The sequence below is a fragment of the Agelaius tricolor genome, unplaced genomic scaffold, assembly GCF_023055355.1.
Source record: "Agelaius tricolor isolate 1412-34295 unplaced genomic scaffold, bAgeTri1.0.p SCAF_2, whole genome shotgun sequence".
Taxonomy (NCBI): domain Eukaryota; kingdom Metazoa; phylum Chordata; class Aves; order Passeriformes; family Icteridae; genus Agelaius; species Agelaius tricolor.
The window spans coordinates 9,866,060-9,887,058 of NW_027269262.1; the positions used below are offsets into that span (position 1 = coordinate 9,866,060).

A 20,999-nucleotide genomic window follows, 5' to 3' on the forward strand; every position below is an offset into this window, starting at 1 on the left:
TTATTGGTAATAAATTAAATTAATATCCCCAAATTGAGTCTGTTTTGCCTGTGATGGTATTTGGTGAGTCATCTCTCTCCTGGTCCTTATCTCAACTCACGAACCCTTTGTTCTGTTTTCTCTCCCCTGTCCACTTGTGGAGGGGAGTGATAGAATGGCTTTGGTGGGTGCCTGGCATCCAGCCAGAGTCAACTCTCTACATACAAAATGACTTTGATGGGAAGCAAGGAAGAAAAATTATTACTTTGTGTTAACTTTCTTGGCATAGCTCTGAGCTCCCGTGCTGGCACTGAAGGGTCAACAGTTTTATTTTTCCTGCATGGATTCCTAGAAAATTACCTCCAAATGGCATTGTAGGAATCCAGATCAGTTCACTGTACAAACGCCTCCTATGCTTTGTGCATAGCTTTGAGTGACCTAAGTGTGCTCAAGTAGGGTTTAAAACACCTGTGAACAGACACTGTAAAACCACTAAATATGAAAGTTGTATGTATGTACATATGTAACACACTGTATACATTATTTCCTTCAATATAAGCAGAAATATAAGCAGAAATTTCACTTGCCCATGCCACTGTGCTAAATGTAGTATGAGTTTAAATTAAGAACAAGTCCAGTCCTGCTTGTTGCATGACTGGAATGGCCTCACCTCCAAGACAGACTCTAGCCACATCCTTGAAAAAAGTCTTGTCTGCAAGAAAACAATAAAATAATGATTATGAACTGGACTGCTGTGTAGAGCACTGCGCTTTCTTGTGCTTTTGTAGCTAATGCACCTTGTTGATGCAGACAAGAACAAGAGGAAGCACAACCTGGCTCTTCTGGGAGAGGTGGGAGCACTTGGGGCTTGCTCCATCTTTTCTGTGAGCTGGGCAAAGGGCGCATGAGAAATGGCACACAGGAAATGAGAGAGACACTGTGCCCAAGGAGAGCTGCTATGCAGAGGTGCTGGGCAGGAAGAGGAAGGGGCTCTCATGGTGTATTGGACATATCTGGCTGAGGAGTTTTGCCTGCAGAGCTCAGCAGTGGCCTGTGCTGCTGCAAGGAGCTGCTTCACCCCAGTTGCAGGACCTCACATTTGTCCCTGTCAAATGTCATGGGGTTTAGACCTGTTGGTCCCTTCCTCCAGCTGCTCTGGCAGCTCTGCCCTGGCACATGTCAGTCACTCTCCTCTGGTGAGTTTGGTGGCAGCTGAAGGCTTGATGAGGGTGCACACTGTCTCCACTTTCACATCACTGACAAAGATATTAAATTGCCTGAATGGATCCCAGAGGAATTCTGCTTATAAAAGCCTCCAGGTAGAATATGAACCCTTTAAGCTCAAAAAGTAAGGCAGTTTTTCACCCACCTACTAATCCACCTGTTCAGACCAGAATGTTCCAGCCTAGATAAAAAGGTGCTCTAGGAAATCAAGCCTAACTAAGTTAAACTCAGAGCAGATAACTACCACTCTTCTTCCCTTATCACACAGAGCAATCAGTTTTGTCAAGCAGGGGAAAATCCCAGTCAGTATTAGGGAAAATAAGTTTACCATGAGGGTAAACACTGGAGCAGGTGCCCAGGGAGGCTGGGGAGTCTCCACCCTGGAGATACTCAAAATCCAGCTGGGCAAGACCCTGAGCAACCTGCTCTAACTGGAATTGCTTTGTGGAGGGGTGGGATGAGAGACCTCTAGAGGTCCTGCAAAGCCTGTGTGATCTGATGATCCAGCCTTGGTAAATCCATGTTGACTATTCCCAATCAACACCTTCTCATTCACATAACAAAGCTTTTGCATTTACCACTGTCCCTCAAAAAGGTTTGCTAGCAGCATGATCCCACCACACCTACCCTGGAATGTCCTCGTTCCAAAAGACATAAATCACCTTCTTTATTATTCAGTAGCATACACACAAATTCTGACAAATTCAGTAGAGACCCTGATACTTCTGCCTTTTGGGTGGACAAAGACAAGGCTTTTCCTAGGGCATGTTTTTTTAAAATTTATTTCTTGTTGCTGGATGATAGCAATTAGGAGAAGATGGAGTTGTCAGCATTGTTGTTATAATGGTAGAATAAAGGACATAGATGTGTCCAAGTGTTAGTGATATTCACATTCAAGCATGCTAAAACATTAGAGCTGGTCATAATTTTGCCAGTAACAATAGTGAAGAAATACTTTCCAAAAATCTCCCCTGTATTTTGGCATCTCTGAGAGATGCCAAATGAGCCAAAAACTAATGAGATGAGACAACATAACAGCTATGCTAACATTAGAAATGTAACAAGCAGAAAACAATGCAAAATTCTTATGAGTAAATGGCAAACAAGCTGATTTGCAGTTGAAGATTAATGTTCATTGCTTAGAACAATATATTGTAAAACCATTAGACATCATCCTTAGGACACATCCACACTGTCATTGCGGTTTGCTCCCTCCTTCACTCCTGGGCCCCTGATTGTCCATACCACTTATATGCTGGTTTGCCCCCAGGCTTCTACACTGAGAAAATCAATTTTCTCCCTCCCAGAGGGCACAAAATTCACAGATCCCAGCTCCAAGGACACAAGATGCTCCACTGCCCAGGTCAGACTTTTCTTCCCGAGGCGGTCAGGGTTTCCTTCCCGAGCAGACCACAGGTGGTGTAGGCTCGCTCATAGTCTCTTGTCATACTGACACACTCATTTTGCTCTTTTGCTTCATCTGGAGCAGATGAGCAGCTTTCTGCAGGGCTACTGGAAGGCTGCTCCAGGGCAAACTGTGGATACAGTCCTTCAGTGAAATAGTCCACTGTGGGTTTAGCAACAGATCCCCAGGAACATCAGTTAGGATTTTGTGTACGCTGGCTCTGTTCAGTTAAACTTGCTCTGAGCCAATTTTGTGATTAAAAAAACACCCTGTTTCCTCTAGAATCCTCATGCTACTAGTAATGAGAGGAATCACCCCTGTAGTAGCAGCAGGAGTTTTCCTTAAAACTGTTTCAGATTGCAAACAAGCATTTCAGATTTCTGTCACAAAACCTGATTTCCTGTATGTTTGCTGAAGGCTGGATCCTTCATGCATGGAGATGTTGTCCTGCCATGTCTATGAGAGGTCTATGGGATGCTCTGGCTTAAGATAATACCTATTATATATACAGTATTGCATGCAGAGCTACTTTTAAATAAACACACAAAAAGTCAGACCTAGGGCTTTCCAAGGATTTTCATGTTCTACATTGCTATCATCTCCCTTCTAGCTTCACATGTCCTCAAGAAAATCAGGTTTTGCCTATCAAATTGACTGATGGGTATATTCTATATACACTACCACATATGTCATGCATAACAAGAATAAAAAAAAAAACATCCTGCTCCAGAAGATCGACTGCAATCATTAATTCATTCATTCATTGGTCTGCATTTCCTTCCCCTTAATCCCTTTTTTCTGCAGACTTTGATGAGTTTCCACAGCTGAAAACACTGCAAAATTTACACCAACACACTGAAAAATCCACTGCTGTGTGCCCTTGTTTTTGATGGGAATAACCCATTGGGGTGCTTGTTCTGACACGCGTGATATGATTTTTGCACCAGCAAACAAGTTTTTATCTAGCACGCAGAACTTATTCAGAAGGTATTACTTGTGCTGGGACTAGAGGCAGGAATGAGTCACAGCTCTTTAATACGCATGAAGGGCCCTGCCCCAAGGAGTGCCTCTGTTTTCCTCCCTTCCCTGTCTCGCGCGCTCTCTCTCAAGCCTTAATTGTCTTGAGTTATAATGCTTTTGAGAAATCGCTCTTAAAATTATGAGTCCTGTTAAAGTTAATTAGACACGAACACCAGCCAGGAGAGCAGGGATAGTTTCATAATTGCTATTCTAGCTGAAACCAGGAGGATTCCCTGACCACAGGAAGTTCAAAGGACCAGCAGCAAAAGGAGGAGATAACCTTTGTTTCCAGAGAACACCGGCTTCACTTGGAATGCCAGCGGATTTATGACAGGAGCTTCGCTCTAATTGCTGTTTGGGGTGGAGCCTCTCACAATGATAAACAATAGGGTTTCTACAGGGCTAAAGTTTGTAACAGCACCACGTATTTAGGCACAGGCATGTTATACCAACATGTATTTGGTGTATTTTAGAGTCTTCTCTCGCTGGAGCTGGGTATTGCTCTAAAAGAGGAGGTGTTGCCCCATGTGACCCATTTGGGGAAAAAAAATATGCTTCACTGAAGTCACATTATTTTAACAAGCAAAATGTAGCCAACTTTACAAATTTACAAATGCCAGAAGACATTTGAATCTGTAACATTTAAGAGAGAAAGGGAGCTTAATGTAGACTATATTTATCTATATAAAAATAAAGTCAAAGCAAACTAATAACCTAAACCTGCAAAAGGACAACAATTATTGTGTACTCAAAAACACCCTGTGGCAGAATTCCCATTGACCTCATTGATTAAATTCTCACCCCACAGATTTTTCTTAAGCTGCTTCAAACATAAAATTAATTTCAAAGTCCTTTCAAAGATGAATAATGTTCTTATTTTTGAGCATCAATGGCGTATTTAATGATTTATAAACAGAATGTTCCAGCATTCATACAGCAGAGCCTTTGCCCAGAGGTCACCAAAGTCTAAGTAAAATACAGCTAGAACAGGCTCAGAATAGCATAACAGCTACCTAATATAAACATTGATCATATATGCAGACTTACAAATGTGGAGGTGGATGGAGAAACATTTCGGATGCCGCCGTTTAAAGTGTTCATGCATATACAGAAGGTTTTGGAAAAAAGAGAGGAAGGTCATATGACTCAGTGTCAGGATGAAAGCCAGTTCTGTCAGAAGGCACCAAGCTGGGCTCTGTAAACACATGTGGTCGACTATGGGCTATAGTCTGGAGGGAATCTGGAGCAGCCTGAGAGCAAGATAAGGGAGGAATGTGTGAGCAGATACAGAGACAGGGGTCAGGAAGGGCATCACTTGTGAAAGCAAGAGGCTCCAAACTCAGTGCAGAGAGACAGGAAAACCTGGAGAGAGGAGGTGTGAGGGGGCAGCGTGGCAGGAAGGAAGGTTAACTTCGGCAATAGATGCATTTAGGAAAATCCATTATGTGAAGCAAGGACTTACAAAAATAGAATTTTTGTTTTTTCCAGCAAGTTTCAAATACCGATGATCCCTGTTGAAAGAATACATTTTGTCATTTTTTAAGGGATTCAAGAAAAAATTTCTGTGTATGAATTGCAGATCTTACCTCTCCAGATGTACTGACATTATCTTTCTCTTTAATACTCCAAGAGGAAGGCTGGTCACTTCTTGCAGAAAAGAGCAACACAACATATTTTTGCATACAATGTACATGTTTTCTATGAATGTTATAATTTTTTTAGCAGAGGGCAGCTTGGCCCTGAATTAAGGATTTACTTCAGTAAAATTGTGGTACAGCGTGGGCCTTGGCAGCAAAACCTTGTAAGGTAACGTGGAGGTTCAGGAACAATGCAGGCATGGTAGGCACAGGGCTCAAAGTGGACTTTATTGCTGCTTGAAAGCCAGCAGGTTTACAGAGACCCAGGATCCCTTGGCTCCCACAGCCTGCAAAAATGCAGCTTTTTCCTCCAGCACAAGAGAGCGGGGAAATTCATCCAGCTGTGGACTGCCAGCCCTGAAACTGCAGGAATCTCAGTTTGCTTCAGGTAAAGGGTACTTTTTCCACACCTTCTTCTCATCTGTGAATGCTCTCAGACACTGTCAGAAGGTCAGAAAACCACTACCTTGCAGGAAAACAGCAAACACAATAAACAGGTGGACATGCCAGCACGAGATGGCTGAAGGAGATGTAACAGAGACCATTTTCTAAGTACGCTCTATCCTGCCTACAGCCATGGCTTAAAACAGTGGGCTACCTTTCAGAGAGATGAAATTTTTAAACCAGAAGGAACTGGTTTGATAATATAATTGGTCCCTGGCACAGGGTAAACTATGCTATCTCACCTTGTAAATCTAATCTTTTATCAAACCTACATTTTGTGGCTGAGTTAAAGCATAACTTTTGGAAAGATAGGCAATTCCGCTTTTAATTCAGATGACTCTATGTTGGGTGGTTAAGGGCTTCAAGAAGGAAAATTTGTCTTCAAAGGATCATTTTGGATCACAGGTCTATGAAGCTGGCAGTTTGACTTCCCCTTATCCCTGGATTAGCAAATAGTACGAGAGCACTTGAGCCCTGCCCTGCTATGGGAGAATTGGCACCTTGTATGGGACCAGCTAGGAAAGCTTAGGTGGGAAAAAAAGAGACATGCAAAAGGGATACTGAGGTGGAAAGCTTGTCTATCTTTCCAGCCACATTACTTGGTCTGACAAAAGATTTTTAGTCAAACAAACAAACAAACAAACCTTTTTTCTCTTTTACTCTTAAATCATCCCAGCTACCATATCTTGCATCTTACATTTGATCTCAGAAAACAGCATACTCAAAAAAATGTCTTTCAACAAAAGAGAAAACCATGGTAAAATTACTAAGCATATTACACCCCCAATGTGTGGCTCACAGCCAGGTAGGATGGTCTAAAGATCTGTTATTAAGCAGAAATTAATAAACATTTGGTCCTACAGATGCAAAATGATGGACTCAAACAGAGCAAGCACTCATGCGCATGCCGTTCATCTCCTGACTCACACGTGCAACACTGGAATGTGTTACTTTCATAAAATATGCCTTTTATCTTGCTGCAGCTAACAGCCTGTCTGTGGTTAGGAATTTTTCAGGCATGCTTCATTCAAGTGGTGCTGCCTCAACAGAGAGCTGCTGTGCCTTTCCCCTCCCCTCACAGCCCTGCCAGGCAGCATATCCTGAGGGAAACCTGGCACAAAGGAAAAATGGTTCCTGCCAAACTTACCTTCTGAAAAGAGGAGGGGTAACTTGGGGCATGGCCAAAACCAAGAAGTCCTCATGGTGGTCCTCTTGCAGCATGATCCCTTTGCCTCCAGGAGCTCTGACTAAAACAAGCAGTATTGGTACAAGGCAAGGAAATTAATTTCATCCTGTGAAGTAGCACTCCATGCTTATGGAACCTTGCAGAACTTAGCAGAAGATCAAGTGTTGCCTGACACCAGCTATGTATTCTTATATATAAATCTCCTGACTTAAACTCAGAAATGTAAGTGTCCATCCACATTACAGGCAGAATTTTTAGTTCTTCCACTTATGCACAGTACAACCAAGGTCTCCTGAGGTGCAAAAGAACTGCAGAGTAATTTTAGTGACTGGCAAATAAACACAGTTTGTATAAGCATGCTGCCAGGAGAAATATTTTATTTATGATGAAATAGGTTTATTTCTAACATAGAAGGATTTGGCAAAGAAACTCCTTTTTGGATTATAGAGTTGCTATATTTATAAACTGCAATCTCATCAAGACAATTACCTTCTTTTCACAGCATGTTCCATTCATGGTCCCTTCTTTCATGTCTTCACACATGTCCAGAAGAACTGGGAAATACAGGCAGGCCTCCACCCCCCAGTATATGAAATGAAATTATCCCAGTTATCAATAAGCTTGTTTGAGTTCCAGCTAATTAAAAGACATGAGAAGAGGGTGAGGATCTGGATCTTTTTATCTGGGAGAGCTGAGGCCCCTGCCCTGCTCCCCAGGCTCCTGCAACTTGCTTGGGAGGTCCAAGGAGGATGGTGGTCTCTCTCTGCAACTTGTGATCCTGGATGCTAATCTGAAAATCACCAGATTAGAGAAACATTCGATTCCACCCACTGAACCAAGTACATCTTGCATTTAAATCCATTGATATTGGTAGCTGTGCACAAGGGATGGATTTGCTGCACTGCAGCTAACACTGGAATTCAGAAATTGCTGTTTTCAAATATTGCGTGGGTTTATTTCCTTTATGTCTATATTGTCCTGGCCCTGCTGGCCTTGGCCCACCTCTCTTCTTCATGTGATTGCTGGAGTGATGCTATTGAACATCATCCCCATGTGGAATAGCGAGGCTAGGAAAGTACAGCAGTGTGGAAACTAGAAACCTTGGGTGAACACATTCCATGGGGAAAGGAGCATAGAGGCTTCAAATTTTGCCCAGACTTTCTGTTCATCTAGCTCCAGCACTCTCCCTCCAGCAGTGGTCTTCAGAAAGAAACATTGCTTATAAAGAATAAGCTTGGATAATGCTCTGATGAATATGATTGTAACAGTGGTACGGATCATCTGTTTTTCGAGAAAACAGAAGGGGTCACTTTCCTTTTCTCCCCTGTATTAATGAGAAGTGATCTGAAGCCATCAATGGTCAAGAAATCTATCTTTTGAAAAGAATCCTGCAGATCCTCTGGTAGGTGATATATGAGAACCTACAGAGTAAGCTTGCAAAGAATAGAAAAGCACATATGTATTGTGCACTTGCACATACAGGTTTTCATGTATTCCAAGCTTCTACCTTAAAGCACAGGCTGTCCACAGGTATTTCCATCACACATTTAGTTGTGAAGAACTTTCAACTCACCAGCCAAGAGTTTTGTCTCAGAGTACAGCCACCTTTACAAGAAACCACATCAACATGCCAGCCACACTCCCCCAGGAGTTATTTCCCACTGTTTCCTACTGACTCTTTCCAAAGTCACACTGCATCTGACCTTTTCAAAGGCCAGGCCCTTTTCCTGGGCCAGGAGGGGAGAATTTGCCTCTCCCATGCATCCCTGACACAGCTGCCATGGAGCTGCCCTAGCATGGAGCAGTGGGTGTGGGAGGCAGGTAGCTTCCACTCCCGTCCCCTCACTATCAATAAACCATCTCTCACGCGGAGTTGCAGGTGGGAACATGCCCCTGGATGAGCTGCAGGTGGGAACATGCCCCCTGGCTGCCTGCCTGCCTTGGTTCTGCCACTGGTGGCTGCGAGTAATTATCCGTCAGCCCTGCAGAGAGAGCAAGGCGTTGTTTTTACAGGTCTGGCAAGCTGTGATTATAGAAGGGACCACAATAAAGGTTGAAAATAAACCCACATGGACAAACACCAGTGGACAGGGAGTGCTTTGCAGTATGGATCCAGTCAGCTTTCAATTTTCCAAACTCGAGGAAATGCCCACTTCCTTTGGCAGCTACGGATCTGTTCTGCCACAGTGTTGTACCAGCGAGCCAGGAACATATGCCACTCTTTATTGCACATCCTCCAGCTCCTCCCACACATTCACTTGCCTTCCATACTGAAAATCACTGCTCAGGTTAGCAATCACACTGCCAACAACAAAAAGGAGAGAGAGAGAGGGGTGGAAAACCCAAAAAAGCCTGTGGTGGTATAAAACAGACCCTGCAGCAATGGGGCTGGATTGGAGCAATGCCTGCACTGCCAGTGGTGCTGGGAGCGGGTGGGATTGCCTGTATTCATCTGTGGGACTTAGGGAGATGGAGAAGATATAACTTTTACAGGGTGATGTAAAACCCCACATGCTCTGGGCAATCAGGGACATAGAAACTGGAACCTGTGTGCTGTGCACATTCAGACATTGCATTGGCTCCAGCAAACACAGGGCAGGCAGAAAGCAAAGCCTTTGGGTTTTTTTAGGTTGGAGCTGTCAGCAGTGCCAGGGGGTAGAGGGTAAGCTCCAGACAAAGAGGTGAGGGAAGGTCAGCCTGGGAAGACTCTGCTGCTGCAACCTGGCCCCCTGTGCGAGCACTGGCAGGAGATCCAACAGGGAGAAAGTAAAGGAGCTGATTCTGGTGGCTCTGAACTTATCCCTGCCCACAGCAGAGGCTGAGCACATCCAAACAAAAAGAAACTGGAATTCAGCACTTGGGGATCTTATGCTGGCAGCATTGACAAGAAGAGTAGGACTCCAGGGTAATTCAGGGGGTTGTGATCTTTTACTCCACCTCCCCTCATCCTTATGCTATTTTCATTCAGAAAAATGAAAAATCTGTCATTTTTGCTCCTCCAGAAAAGTGTTCCTCTGTTTAAAAGGAAACTTTTCAGAGATGCTTTAGTGAGGCATTAGTGAGTCCCATTTGTTTTCTCCAGGTTATATAGTTACTCAGGCAGCTATTTTAGAAAAGCTTTGCTTGGAAAGCAGGGATACGGATCCAGATGCAAGTTAGGAGCCCAAAAATCTCCAGACAGGCATTTGCCAAAGCCCAGTGGGTTAAAGTGCTGAACTTCCTTCCACTGAGATAAACTGTTCACCAAAGAAATCTTACCTCTCCCTTCTTTTCTTCGTAAAGGAAAACAAGGGGAGAAATTTACATTATCCCAACATAAGTGTGTCTAAACACAGTCAAAAACTTCTGCAAGTTCAACCCATGATTTCACTCAGTCTAAACCAAACTGATTGCTTCTCACTAAGCCCCTTGTCAGCACATGCAGTGTGATAAAGTATTATCACTATCATGGAATGACAGACTCATTTAGGTTGTAAAAGACCTCTTAGATCATGAAGTGCAACCATGAGCCTAGCACTGCCAAATCCAGACCTTATTTCCTTTTAAAAAACAGCCACTCTTAGCCAGTTGCCCAGGGATGCTCTTATTACATCACTACTATACAAAATAATTTCACTTAATTTGGAATGACATAGAGAGATCATTCCTACTGCGAGGTTGTGCTGTATTTAATACAATTAAAAATCTTTCCACATGTCCTGCATGCCTATTAAAATGCTGTAATTGTACCTGCTAGGAGAGTGCTTTTGCAGAGAGCTCTCTGCAAATTTGGTATGAGCTAAGCTGTGAGAAATTGAAGCCCTTCTCTGGCCATCAGTGGGAGTAGCTGCAGTCCCAGTGATTAATGCAGCTAGTCAGTTACAAAGAAAAATCTTCATCTGACTGTCCTCTGACTCAGCCAAAAACAAACTTGCTTTATCTCTCCTTCTCCAGTCCAGGCCCCCTCCCTCGCTCCTTTTCCACATCAACAAAGGAAAATGTGGGACAAGATGAAAGAGTGGGGCCAGGGCTTTCATTAGCATACCAGGCCAAGGAAAAAAAGGTAAGAAGCTCAGGGAAGGACTCAGTGCCCAATTCATGCCTTGTAACCCGTGCCAAGGAGTTCTAGGCGAAGCAACACAGTTGGTGTGTAGCGTTTAATCACATTAAATGTTGCTGCCTCCTGCCAATACCAAATGTCATCCTTCAACATGGTTTTCAGGCAAGCTCTGGTTTTAATCCTGCCTTCTTTCTGACTCAAAAAGCATATGCAATAATCAGCACAGAAAGAGAGCTCATAAACCCATCCTGCTGAATACCTCTGTCAAAAGCTTTTTATTTGAAGCCACTTTATCGAACTGCCTGTCACATGGTTTTAGCTTTATTAATGTCTCTTCCTAAACCTCCTTAAACATACATTTTACTATGCCATGTAAAAAGGCAGCACTTTATCAGGACGTTTCAGTGCATACAGAATAATTTACAGCAGCTGAAGAGTGGGCCAACAGTTCCACTATTTGTTACTTTTTATTACTGTGTGCTTTTTAATGTACTGTGTATTCAATCTGAAAAGACAATAAAATCCAAGCAAACAATACCAATAATGAGCACTGAATAATATCTTTTATACCACAGAAGGATCTCAGCCAAGCTAGACATTGTCCCTTGCCTGCAAAGAATACAAGTGACACAACAGATAAAAGAGGGAAGGAGGGAAAATCCACATCATCACTGCAATGTCCAGTAAGATTTTCCCAGTTAAGCTGGCCAGGTAAGTTTCTGCTACAAGAATATTTTCACTAGTATGTTACATTTTGGTATGGATGAACACATTCTTTTACAACTAGTCCTGACCTGCTACACTCTTGGCTGGCCCATAAAAGCAGCAGTATCTTCCATTTTGGGAATGGATGGGGAAGAATAGTGTTTCCAGGTAATGTCAGGAGAGTCCAGTCCTTTTTGCTACAACGCCCCAGATTGTGACTCACCCCCACTTCTGTGTGTAAAACCAATCCTCCAGGATGTTACTTCTATGAGTCCCATCCTATTCTTACCCCCTTTTTCCCAAATGGAACAAAAAGGCAAGGGACATTTTCCAGCATATGCTTGTGTCTGCTGGATTTTATTATTTATTTCATCCATTTCCTTATTTGAAAATCTTTTTATCTGGCTGGGGAAGATACTGAGCAATCTCTCTCTCCGTGTCCAGCTCCCACCAAGGCCAGATGAACCACAGTGAGATCTCACATAGCAACATGGGATAGTGATGGTGTTTCTTCCCCCCACCAAGTTTTGCTTATCACACACCTACTATCTGTCCTCTTCTAGGAAGAGGCTCCTACAGCATGAAGGGCACCCCAAACTTGCTTAAACCTTTCTACAATGCAGGAAATAGTACTATAAAATTTGTGAATGGAGGAGGAGCAAGTCCTGCAATGCCTTGCTCTTCCTATCTGCTTTTCTCTTGCATTGATATGGAGCTTAAAAGGGCTGCTGTGGCTACACTGGGCCTCATGAAAGAGCACAGGCAGGAGTGAGCTATGGTGCCTCCCTCTCTCCTTTATGTCACAGGTGTTGGTGGAAGCCTCTAGCAGCCATCTATCATCTATCCATCCATCCGTCCGTCTGTCTGTCCGTCCGTCCATCCATCCATCCATCAGAATTACCTGCAGATTTTCTCACCCCACTGATGACATCCCTCTGTGGCCATGCTTCTGCATTCACTTTGCCTTCCCCCAGGGGCGACATCTTTCCTAGTAAATAGCGAAAGCTCCTTGTTTTTCTATAACTCTTTAATTACCATGGCAGTAATCTTCCAATAACTGGCTTTGCTTTTCCAGTAATTACACTGTATGGGTATTTATGGGTGTAATGGACACACAGAACAACAGATCCACCAGAGTACCTATAAAAATTAGGATTTGTACTCCACCCAAACGCTGATTTCAGTAAGCACATATGTACATCATCTCCCGTTTCAGTGAGGCTTCCCACAGTCATCCTTGTGTTGCTCCTGGAGGCTCCATTTTCCCAGCAGAGCAGTGGTTGGAATGCCTGACACATTTGCTGGTGTTGCATTGGATGCTGGTGAGCACTGCTTCCCTGTGACTGAAATGAAGTCCAGTCCAATCAATTATCATCATCATCGTTATTAACTGATTTGCCCACCCCATCCCTTCCCCAGAGAGTGAACAACCAACCAGCCAAGCAGAGGGGTACCAGGCATCCTGCAGCACAGCCTCTTCTGGAAGAAACCTGACTTTTCTATCAGACACAGAAGAGCAGATGACATTTGCCTCCACACTTGCTTGAGGAATGCTCGTTTTCTCAGTGGCTGCACAGTGCCCATGTGTGGAATTCAGGCTTTTCTGACAAAATCAGATTTAGCAAAGGTCAGATACACATTCATACCCAAAAAATATGCAGGAGACATTAATCTATTTCATGCAGTCCCCTCCCTGCTAATTGGAGTTTGCAAACACACATCTGAGTGTTAAGTGCATGCCCACAAAGAGTCATAATCAGGTCAGAAATATCATCGTGGGACAGCACCCTGTGCTCTAACTTAGAGTGGAAATAACTAAGAAATAAGTCTGTTACTTTCTTTCCAAAATGTTAACACTCTCACGCTAAGTACTACACATTTGCATGTGTTCTTCTCTTTTAGGACATTTCCATATTTGTGCCAGCACTGCTGGATTTTGTAAATACGTTAACATTATTTGTATTATCTTCACTTCTCAGCCAGAAAAAATATCAAAAGGGATTTTTTTGTCAATGGTCTAAATAGCCAAAGCTGGATATGTCCTACATAGTAGACTCATGAGGTTTACATTAATGAATTGTGGTTGGAAGAAGGACATTTATGGCACATTTTTACACACAACAATTTTCACTGAAAGAGATGAAAAATAGTTGTTGGAGTTTTTTCTTACAGACTCAAAAGTTGGAAAAATACCATCTGTTTTCATTAAAATTAAGAAACATGATATTTTCTGACCTTGTTCTGTATTGACTTTTTTCTGATGAACCTCTTTGATCATTGTCATTTTATACTTAATTTCAAATCAGCACAGACAAGGTCAGTACCTCTCTGCATAACAAAAATTTGTATTAATCCCTGCATTAATACCACACTCACACTTGACAGGCCATACTTTTTTTGTGACACTGGTTGTGGACTGTATCTAGTATTTCTATCCAAGTATTAGTTAAGTAACACTTCAGGGAATATTGGTAATATTCATGCCAAATGCTTTCACATGTACCTACATGATACACACTCTGCTGCCAACAAACATGATAACTAAACCTTCCTGAGGGGTTGTCAGTGTATCTCAGATAACTATGAGAAAATAAGAGAAAAGGGAGATGGGATTCCTGCTGTTCCTCAGCCTGTCCCTGTGGGGTTTCCCCATTTGCAAGGCCTTGAAGGATTGTTGCCTTCATATCATTAAGATCAAATGCACCCAAATGAATTTGTCCTGCTAATTCAGGCCTGAGTATTTACAAAAATGTTGGGTTTTTTTATTCCTATTTTGAAATCTTTTGCACAGGCTTCAGAAGAGGCAGCCCTCTGCATTTCTTCCTGCCATCTCCCAATAATTCACTACCAAAAGGAAAACACCAGGAAAAAAATGGAGCTCAGATGTTTTGGAGGATTAGAGTTTCCATCTTTTATGAAAAGAATTAATGGGAAAACACTATCCAGAACGACCATAAAAATAATTTCTTTTTTCTTCAGCTGGCTTTAATCTCTCCCTGACTTTCAGCAAGGACGACTCCCAGCGGTGGTCCCAGATCAGATGCTGTACATGAAGCAGTTGCATTTCAGAGCACAGTAAATCACTTGCAGATATCCAAATTGGCCACAGATGCAGAGCCAACTCATCCAGCAATGTACAGGACAGTAATGCTCAGGAAGCAACTTTAGTTTCATCAACTAAGGTAGCTTGGGTGACGCCTTTGCCTGAAGCACTGCCCTGGCTTTCTGTTGCAGCCAAAAAAAAAGCTGCTGAGTGTGGACAAATCATGGAACAGATTAAAAAGTAGCTGAGCTGACGCATGTTCTTTGTATATCATCTTCTTTCAATGTACGATTCAATCCAAACTCCTCAGGCATCAAATGGTGAACTGGGGATGTGACTTATTTTTTCCTGCATTATATAAGAAAAATCCACAATATGGTTTTTGAAAGGATCAGCTTGAAGTGATGAATGCCCACCCAAAAGCACCTCACTCCAAATTCCATAAACATTCAGGATAACACTTATTTTTTTTAAATGTGCTTTTTGATATTGCTTCACAAATTGCATATGCAGAAAATGGCTCCATGTTCTCTTACAACAGACAGCTACAGTTCTGCCAATACACCTGCACAGAGCTAATGGGAAAGGTGCGTAGGTCTCCCTGGTATCAAAATATCCTGTGTGCCTCTTGAATTTCCCTGGACATGATAAGAGTACATGTGTCGCACCTCATAAATTAAAAAAAAAATCTTTAATATCAAAAATAGGGAATGGAGATATTTCACATCTTTCAGAAGCTCCTGCTCTGGCTGAGCACAGTCATGCTACAACCTCCAAACCATCAAGAAGAAACACAAATGATTTGCGAAGAGCCTGAGGTCTGCAACTAGTTTTTAAAGTATATAAATCAGAGGGGGAAAAAAAAATTGGACAACTGTTTTAACTTCTGGTGTTTTGCAAACATGATGAACAATTGCAATTACCAATGTATTCAGTCGTATTCAGTTCAGGGGCAGGGGAGCTGCTGGAAAGACAAGCAGTACCTTTTTGAGCAGTCTGAGGCATCTGTCAGGGCAGAGTAAGGAGATTTATGTTAACAGGGGCTTCACTGTGCCATGAGTTCAGGGCTTGATCTAAGCCCTCCCTCAAGCCTGCTGTGAGCTGCAGGAGAAGCCCCTTGACTGCAGGGCCCGTGGGTCAGTACCACAGCAAAGACAAGGCAAAACAACCTGCAGAGAACAAAGTAAAAGCAAAACCACATTGCCAAGAGATAGAGAGCTGGAACAGGGGTTGGTGCATCCCACTTCTGGAGGAACAGCCACAGCTGGTACCAAATGACAAGAGCCAGTACTGGGTGAGGCATTTGTGATTCAAAGGGGTGATGGTGCCAGAGGCAGAAATGGAAGCCCAGCAAAGCCTCTGTCTCCCGCCCTGAGCACAACAGCAGAGGAAGGAGTTAACACCACGTAGGTTTCGCTTTACTGAAAAGATTTTTGTTTTGTTTTGGTTTTAAATCAACATGCCTGCACCTGTCAGGGAGAAACCATCCACTCAGTACAATCACAGAGATCTAGAGGGCAGATCCTCAAGGATCATCCATCACGCCCTGCTCTGGAGGAGTTGAAAAAGTTGTAATAAACACAATGCAAGCAAGCAAAGGCTGGAAGGAGAGATCAAAGGGTTTACCCGGCATGCCTCGCTGTGGGAATGGGGAGCGCAGCTGCGTACATGAAAGGGTTACACCCAAAAAATGAAGATGATTGCCAAGCAGGGTGGAAAGAAAATCTGTTTACAATTGCAAAGCCTCATGCTTCCATCATCAGGTGTTACAGAGCAGGAATTGTTTCCTGCTAAATTTTCCAATTAGCTTCCTTGACTTTTTTAAGGGTGTAGTTTCCTTTCTTATTATTTGTTTGGAAAATTCTTTTCTAGACTACTATTCCCATGCAAACCAAGAATTAAAATACAAATCCCAAAAAACCCTGATGTCATTAGGATGAGCCGTATGCCAGTTCAGACAGGATCATAATAGAAAAAACCCAAAACTCCCAACTCTTTGCTCTGATTCAGGTTCAACTTTTCAGCTTCAGCTGTAACAGAAATAGTGATAACTTCCTGTGTCTTTATAGAGGGCCCAATTAATGGAATAATTTTAAGTTTCATCACTCTCTCCCTCCAAAAAATTAATTAAAAAGGAAAAGCAAGTTACTGTTGTTTCCTCTCTCCCAGAGCAAGTGCAAGTTCTGAATATACCTTTATGTTTTCAAAGAAGTGGTCAATTTGAAAATAAAACTTTAAAAATTGAAAGAAAGAACATAGAAATATTTTGAAAAAGAAGAATCGAGACAGCTACTGACTTGGTGATGGACAATATTTTGCAGTCTGAGAAGCTTAAGATTGGATCTTTGAGAAGAATGTGTTCAGTACTGTGAAGATGAGTTAAAAAGAAGAAAAAGAAAGGAACTGCCAGGGAGCCCTTTCAGGCACTACGTCACTGAGGATGAGGCAGGGCCTCTGCTGACCCTTCAGGCTCTTCACTGGGAGGGACCTCAAACTCTTCCTGTTAAGAGATAAGACTAAGAAAATCATAATCAAACAGCTGCATTGAAATGATGCTAATAATACAGCATTCTGCTTTCCTGGGATGGTTCAAAAGCTTGTCATGTTTTTATTGGACTTTCCAATGATGTCAGTTCAAGGCAGGGCTTAGACAAGTAATTGCTAAAGGGTGAGTCTAAAAAGGGCATAATTACTGAAGGGAGTGTCTGATGTGGGAAAGTGGCATTCCAGCTGGAAGGAGAGATGGGTTGGTCTCTCCTGGGTCGTAGTGAACTCCCAGATGCTGCATGAGTATTCCCAGCCCCATGCAGTCAGTTACATCCATGCAATGCTCCTGACCTCAGTTATTCTTTAGCAATTACTTGGGCAGCAGCAATTTCATGTCCAGTGCTGTTCCCTGTCACCATGCTGGGAATGCAGGCACATCTTGAACCCCTAAGATACGTAACCCTCGAGTTATTGCATCAGGCCAGGGTTGCAAAACAGACAATTGCTGACTTCAGTAAGGTTGCATGGGTGTAACTGCGAATAAAATTTGGCCCGTAGCATTGGGAAGGGTTTCATTGTAACTTGCAAGAGGGATGGGGAGGAATCCTCCTTTTGAAATGGAAACACTACATCCCCTGCTGTCCATCTCCTGCCCACAAGAGTTGCTCATCCTCCTCTTACAAATGAGAGGAATTCCAGGTGTCACTCTATACATCCATCCTCTTTTAAACCACTCCTTCACACTCACCTCTCCCACAAATGCTGACAGCTACCAAAGCAGCCTGTAAATAGTCTGTACCAAAACTCCCTCCTGGCCCTGCACTATGAAGCTGCTCCTACAGCCATGCCCATGGAGCCATTTCCTTCATTCAGCTTGTGGGTCTTGCCACCGACAAAGCCTGGAAAGGCTCTGCAGCTTTTTCTCTCAGACAAGGCATCACAGTCAAACTGCCCCAAAATGTACAACCACAAGGCAGTGGGCATCATCCAAGCACAAGCAGTTCAATCTCCCTGTCTGCTGCAGCCTGATGAACCCTGCCAGATCCAGTACCCTGTGAGCCACTCGGTGATGGGAGGATATGGCCACCCTGGGAGTAAAACCACTCCTAACAAGCTTCAGTTTTGACATGCCTGCTCCTAGCTGCCTTCCCACATGAATCTCTGTGTCTTCTGCCTGTATCACCCATCAAATCCAAAGCAAACTCCCAGAAGGAATCACCCACTGGAGGCTTTTGTAGGAGCTGCTATGTTGGTCTGAGAGCTTACATCTCTTCATGGCCCTGGCTAACATAACTGTGAGGTGGCAAAAAGCATCAGCAAAGAGTGGCCCAAGTCTGAAGGCGCTGTTATAGTGCACTGGCACCCTGAAGGCAGGCATGGCTGAGAGCACACACTGATCAATGACTCCATGCACTCTGAGCTTTCACATTTAAGGATTTAAATTGTGTTATCTTATTTTTCTCCCTCACTTGGCCCTCTTCTTTTTGGTACAAAACCATAGGTTCTCCTGTACTAACTACCTTCAGGATTTTATCAAAATGCACTTCACTTTCACTTAAGCCTTGCCACCAAACTGATTTAATTTCTCTCAGCTCCCATCTCTTACACTTCACCATCCCAGCCAGTACAAAGCAAGAGAACATCACATCACCCAGCCTCACATATTGTCAAAAAATTGTACTCGTTAAACATCTCCCAGAGCAATGCACAGAGCAATGGCAACAGAACCAACATTGTTGAAATAGTTAATTTATTTCCAGGTCACAGAATATTCTGAGTTAGAAGGGACTCACAAGGATCATTGAGTCAAACTCTGAAGTGAATGGTTCCATACAGGGATTGATCCCAAAACCTTGGTCTGACCAACTGAGATAATCTCAGGTTGCTAATTGCATACAATTGTAATCCTTTAATTCTGCACAGCACAACCCATAGGCAGCCACAGGGCACTTAATGTAATTGATGGGCTTCCTATAAAAGGGCCTGGCTGGTCACAGAAGGCCAACATCTCATTTCTATTTATTGAAGTTGAAATCACTTTGTAGTAGCATCTGTGGTCATTGCTACTCATTTCCCCACATGAAAAAAAATGATGAGAGTGTTCCTGGTTCACCTATGGGAAAGGAAATAGTCCACAAAATAAGTTTGACAGGGATTTGCCAGGATCTTGGGAAAGTTTTATATTTAAATACTTGGAAAGCCAACACTGGAGGCAATTTGAAATTGGTTTTTGATTCCTTTACGCAATAACAAATTTTGTCTGTCTTTTCTTCACTCTCAAATAAATAAACAGTTCCATTACAGGCTGGAGCCTGTTCAACTTTGAGGAAAGACCAGGACTGGCTTTTCTCTCCAGCATGTGTATAATGCTGAATGACATCTTAATGCAATCACTTTGGGTGGCTGAAAAGAGATCTTCACAAATAGGGTATTTTCTAATTTTTCAGGGCTATAAGCAGTAATCCTTAGAAGCTCAGGGAAAAGAAAAAAAAAAAGCACACAATGGATTCTTCTGATCTCTTCTTTTAAATGCTTTTAAAACAACTTTGAAGGAACCATTCAGTTTCTTCTATTCCACCAACACTAATGCGCCAGAACACCAAAAATGTGACACGATCAAGAAACCCCTTTTTCAGCTGCAAGCTCTTCAGCCCCATTTTAAGTCAGGCTCAAAGTTCCATTTCCTTCAGTTGAACCTGGATTTGAGCCTTCAGCAGGACTGAGCCCTTGGTCGGGTCCCTTCCCATCCCCAGTAATGACTCGCACCCTGTGCTGCATTGATGTACCTGATGTCAGGGAGTCAAGTCACTGCAAATCTGCCACCTCAGCCATGTACTCCCACAGGGAGTGGCTTTTCAAACTAGTCAAAACTGTCCTGAGAAGAGTCTCCAACTCTCCCTGCTGTTCCTTTGTTCTTCCCCATCTGTAGCTGGCATGTAGCCTGTAGTGAGGAGCTGAGACAAGGCCGGATCATTAAGGCAGAGGGAAAGTACCAATTGGTCACAGCATCCAGAGCAAGCTGTGGTGCAAAAGAGGCTGAAGAACCACAAAGTGACAACCCCTTCTCTCCTCTTTAATTGCTCTTTCCCCTCTACTTTCGTCTCTCCAGACCACTGCTCCATCACTTGAGCTACCACTGAAAGAATGAGTGTTCCCCACATTCACCATTATTAGAGCACAACAAGTTGTACAAACTGTGTGTTTCACACAAAATGGTAACACCTCCTTACATTTCCTCCAGGGTCCAGGTATCTGTCACACCTGAGGTCCACAGTGCACAGTGGTAGCTCTCAAGTCCACATAAAGGCCTCTTCATAGCCCAGAGAGACACACTGCTCTGCCACATGTGTCCACTTCACACTCCACAAGCTCATTCCTGACTGAGGAGCACAGAATGAGAAACCTGGCAAGAGGAGAGAACAAACAATTCCTTAAGTTTCTTTTCTACCAAGAAGCAAAAGCATTAGAAGCGACATCTTATGTCAAGCACATAAATTAGACTTATTCTTTCAAACAGTAACAAGCAGCAAACCCTCTGCTCTCTAGTTCTAGTCAGTATTAGCCTTCTATCTCATCCTGCCAACTTGCAGCTCTCTGTGCATCCCAAATGCAAACCCTGGCATGCAGACCAAAACTGGTCCTCTTACCACCTCAGAGCAAACCTTACCCCAAACTCTACACTCCAAGCATCTCCTGAGCACTCAATCCTTACTAGATCTAATGAGAGGCCTGCTTACCCAGCCCTCCCTGTCCAAACCTTGACTCCAAACTGCTTTGACTCTTTATAGGTCAACAGCAACCTTATGAATATGGCAACCTTAATTTACATA

General features: G+C 43.1%; 1 protein-coding gene across 1 annotated transcript in view; it reads right to left on the reverse strand.

Moving 5' to 3' along the window:
- Positions 1 to 1,969: 1,969 nt before the first annotated feature.
- Positions 1,970 to 20,999, reverse strand: part of RIOK1 (RIO kinase 1) — a 40,505-nt gene continuing 21,475 nt past the window's right edge. Inside the window, exon 17 of the mRNA XM_071452364.1 lies at positions 1,970 to 20,572. Within this exon, the coding sequence (XP_071308465.1) occupies positions 20,540 to 20,572 (33 nt within the window). The 3' untranslated portion in view covers positions 1,970 to 20,539. The remainder of the gene's footprint in view (positions 20,573 to 20,999) is intronic.